This window comes from Cucumis sativus, chromosome 1, assembly GCF_000004075.3.
Source record: "Cucumis sativus cultivar 9930 chromosome 1, Cucumber_9930_V3, whole genome shotgun sequence".
Lineage (NCBI taxonomy): Eukaryota > Viridiplantae > Streptophyta > Magnoliopsida > Cucurbitales > Cucurbitaceae > Cucumis > Cucumis sativus.
The window spans coordinates 15,187,380-15,191,713 of record NC_026655.2 but is presented as its reverse complement, the minus strand read 5'-3'; the positions used below and the strand labels follow the sequence as shown (position 1 = coordinate 15,191,713).

The following is a 4,334-nucleotide window of genomic DNA, read 5'->3' as shown; positions in this document are numbered from 1 at the left end:
TTTGGAAGGGACTTCAGACTGCTATGGGTACGAGATTGGATTTTAGTACAGCCTTTCATCCACAGACTGATGGTCAAACTGAACGTTTGAACCAAGTTTTAGAGGATATGCTACGAGCTTGTGTTATAGAGTTTCCAGGTAGTTGGGACTCTCATCTACATTTGATGGAGTTTTCTTATAACAACAGTTTCCAGGCTACCATCGGTATGACACCATTTGAGGCTTTGTATGGCAAATGTTGTAGAACCCCTGTTTGTTGGGATGAGGTTGGTGAACATAGGTTGATGGGACCTGAATTAGTTCGGTCTACTAATGAGGCTATTCAAAAGATTAGAGCACGTATGCAAACAGCGCAGAGTAGACAGAAGAGTTATGCGGATGTACGGTGAAAAGACCTTAAGTTCGATGTGGGAGAAAAGGTATTCTTGAAGGTAGCACCAATGAAGGGTGTTATGCGTTTTGAGAAGAAAGGAAAGTTAAGTCCTCGTTTTGTTGGACCATTTGAGATCTTAGAGAGGGTTGGTGTTGTGGCGTATCGCTTGGCATTACCACCATCTCTCTCTGCAGTTCATAATGTTTTCCATGTTTCGATGTTGAGGAAGTATGTGGCCGATACATCTCATGTAGTGGACTATGAACCCTTGGAGATTGATGAGCATTTGAGCTATGTAGAACAACCTGTGGAGATTCTGGCTAGAGAGGTAAAGATGCTTCGTAATAGAAGCATTCCATTAGTAAAGGTTTTGTGGCAGAATCATCGAATTGAAGAGGCGACATGGGAGCGAGAAGAAGAGATGAGCAGAGTTATTTCAGGATTAAAACTTTCGAGGACGAAAGTTTCTTAAGGAGGGAAGAATGTAACGCCCCAAACTTGAAGGTAAATTATTTTGAGAGAAAGAAGATGTGAAATGTATTAATATAATTAAATATATATATGTATTTAATTATATTTTATTAATATATTTATTTTACATTTTTATTTAAATAAAAGAAAAGAAAAAGAAAACTTTTTTTTCTTTTTCTTCTTCCTCCCGTGCGTCGCCGACTGTCCCTCTCTTCTCCTTCCGTTCGCAGCAACCGCCGCCGGCCGTCTCCATTTCTCTTCTCCTCTTCGTTCCGTCCAAACCCAGCCGGACGTCGCTGCAACCATCGGCCAGTTCGCGAGGCAGTCGTACGCGTCACCTTGCGGCCGCCGTACGCGTCACCTTGCGACCGCCGTCCAGATCTGTACCGCAAGACCTTCCGCCGTTGCAGCCGTTGCTCTTCCGCCGCTGCCCAGCCGTCTCAGCCGGTTCTGTCTCCGTCGAAGCCAAGGCCGCCGCGTGAACCAGTAACCGCCACGCTCCCCGCTCACAACTGCCGCTCCACCTGCTATCGACGTCGGCCGACTAGTTGCTGTAACCGTTCAGATTTGCTGTAACCGTTCAGAATTGCTGTAACCATTCAGATTCGCGGTCTGTTCGTGACGGTCTCCATCCGTGAAGCCCAGCCGCCACGTCTCATTTGGCCGACCGCTGACCGACCACACACTTAGGATTTTGCCGCGAGTTCGACAGTCGTGCGTTGAGGTGTTGGGAGTAACATTAGGCTCCCTTACATTCACAACCAGATTGTGAATTGTTGAAGGTTCAGTTCGCCATTATATCAGTGAGTTGAAACTTACGTTGAGGAAAATAAGTGGGATATGTATCGTGAAAGTAATTGAATTTTGTGTTGTTATGCTTAGGATTGTTTCGAGGACGTTAGTGATTAAGGAGCTTCCCTAACTTTGAGGTAAGGGATTTTCTACTGGACTCACTTATGATTGTGAATTGTATATCTGTATGATTATCTCTGACTGAGTAAAGATGATGAGATGATATATATATATACACGTATGGATGTAGATTCGGTGTTGAATGTATATTGTGGATTGACTGAAAATATATATATGCATATGAATTGAAGTAGACTTAATGTTGAATGCATATTGTGATTGTCATGGAATATATATATGTGTGTGTGGATGTGGACAGGACGAAAATTGTAGATTGTGCTTGTATGAGATGCAGATGCGATCTTGTGATTGTCGTTTAGATTGGGTGTACGTTACGCTAAAGTATGACTGTGTGCTGGTGATCTGAGGGGTGTATTGACTGTATAGTTTGATTGACTGACGTATTAGTATATTATTCACAGACATATGACTAAAGTGAGATAAGTTGAGAGAAAGAACTCTATGTTTTGAAGTAACTGAAAGATGGATTGAATGGAATGAGGGGATAAATTGTTAGATTGTATTGGGATGTTTACCTTGTAGGTGTCCCACGGGATCACCAATTTATTTTGCACCTTCGGGAGCATTTGACTGATATGTGTTTCTGCAGAACACTAGACTGATATGTACGTCCCTCGGGGCGTTAGACTGATATGTACGTCCCTCGGGGCGTTAGACTGAGATGTGTATCCTACGGGATCACAAGACTGCGACTGTACAGGGTGTCCCAATAGAACTTTAACAATTTATTTTCCCCTGACGAGACCAGTAGAGGGTCTCTTACTGAGTATTGTTATACTCACCCTTCTTATGTTTAATTTTCAAGCAAAGGAAATAAAGGTGGCAAGCCGGCGAGGGGCAGGAAGGAAGCGTGATTGCCATAGGAAATGTGTCATTTTGCTTCCGCATATGGTTTCTTTTGAAGTTTAAGATGTACTAAAAACTTAGTTTACAAACTTTTATTTGTAAATAGTGTTATTTTTAAGTTTTCTTGAATATTTGAAAATCAGGCCTGACATAAATTGTTTTTAAATTGACTTACGTTTCATTTTGTATCAACCAAAGTCTTTTGTTAAAAATTAATGACCTCGACTTACCTATAAAAGTTGGGTCGTTACAATCCCATTGAATGTAAAACGTTCAGTTGGTCAACAAAAAAATATTAGAATTCATTCTAAAATGAAGTTTTAAATGTGGTTGTCATAAACGAAAGAGATGCAAGCTTTCCTTATTGAACTAATTTTTCTTTCTTATTATTAAACTTTTAGTGTGTTGATTTCTACTTTTATTTGAAATATTCATATTTCAGTTTTTAATTTAGTTATTTTATTTCTATATTTTTTTCATAAATTTTCATCTACGGTACCAATCAAAGTTTTTCAATTTATTATATTTAATATACTATCCTTCATACATAACCACTCTTGTTTCAATCACGAGTTATTATTTATTATGTATAGAATTTTTTTTAAAAAATAATGTAAATTTTGAAACATATGTCAAAAGTAGGTGAATGCAAAACTATTGACAAAAATAGGTGAGTTGGGGTGAAGTTTTGTACCCCTACACAATTTTCATGGAGTGGACCCTACATAGTTTATTTTTTACTTTATATATATATTACATTGGGCCAACATTTTTTATTTTCTCATTATTTATATACGTGGGTCCCACACACTCTACTTTTTTTCATTAGGTGTGTATATATAAATAATGACATATATACTAGTACATGATACATATATCTTATGTGATTTGTTACATATATATACTACTTCATATTTTCAATAGTACATAAATGATGTCATCTTTGATGTACTCAATATATCATAGTATATTTCAAATACAAAATATAAAATTCTTACTAACCTTAAATGAACAATATATATTATGATATATTCTTATACTGTTGTTTCAAACATAACTTATTATTTATTACATATAAAATAAATATTTGAAATAAAATAAATAAACCAGTTTAACAAATTGATTGCATAACATTTCATTTATAAAATATATAATGTATTGTTTCATATACACTATTCATAAGTCAATTTAACATTCAACCATTTTTTTTCATACAATTTCCTGAATCTTCAATTCTTTCATCAAAGTCCCTACATTACAAACATATTCAGTTGATCTCAACATTACATATTAGTGGTGTTCGCGATTCGGTTTGAAGCTAAAACCGCATCGAACCGCAAAATGATAAAAAAAATCTTCATTGAAACCGAACCGAACCGCTCATCTATGCCAAACCGAATGAAAACCGAACCACATATACATAAATAAAATCAAATCAAACACTACTACAAAAATTGAATTACTTGGCATTAATAAAGTGTCATGTAAATCTATACTTGACGTTTTAAAAAGCGTCAAGTAATCGACTGTCAAGTATAGTTCTATTACTTGACACTAAAAAAACGTCAAGTACTCTATTGCTTGACATCATTTTTGTGTCAAGTAAGATAGTATACTTGACAATATTTACACGTCGAGTAAATTATATACTTGACTCTATTTACCTGTCAAGTGAGATAGTATACTTGACAATATTTACAAGTCGAGTAAG

General features: G+C 36.5%; 1 protein-coding gene across 1 annotated transcript; it reads left to right on the top strand.

The window, feature by feature from the left end:
• The first annotated feature begins 452 nt into the window (after positions 1 to 452).
• Positions 453 to 845, top strand: LOC116404141. The gene has a single exon (XM_031886408.1). The coding sequence runs from the start codon at positions 453 to 455 to the stop codon at positions 843 to 845; it is 393 nt and encodes a 130-aa protein (XP_031742268.1).
• The last annotated feature ends 3,489 nt before the right edge of the window (positions 846 to 4,334 follow it).

Bases quoted from the DNA above. Each gene is read 5' to 3' on its own strand.
- LOC116404141 (XM_031886408.1), top strand. From the start codon at position 453: ATGCGTTTTGAGAAGAAAGGAAAGTTAAGTCCTCGTTTTGTTGGACCA.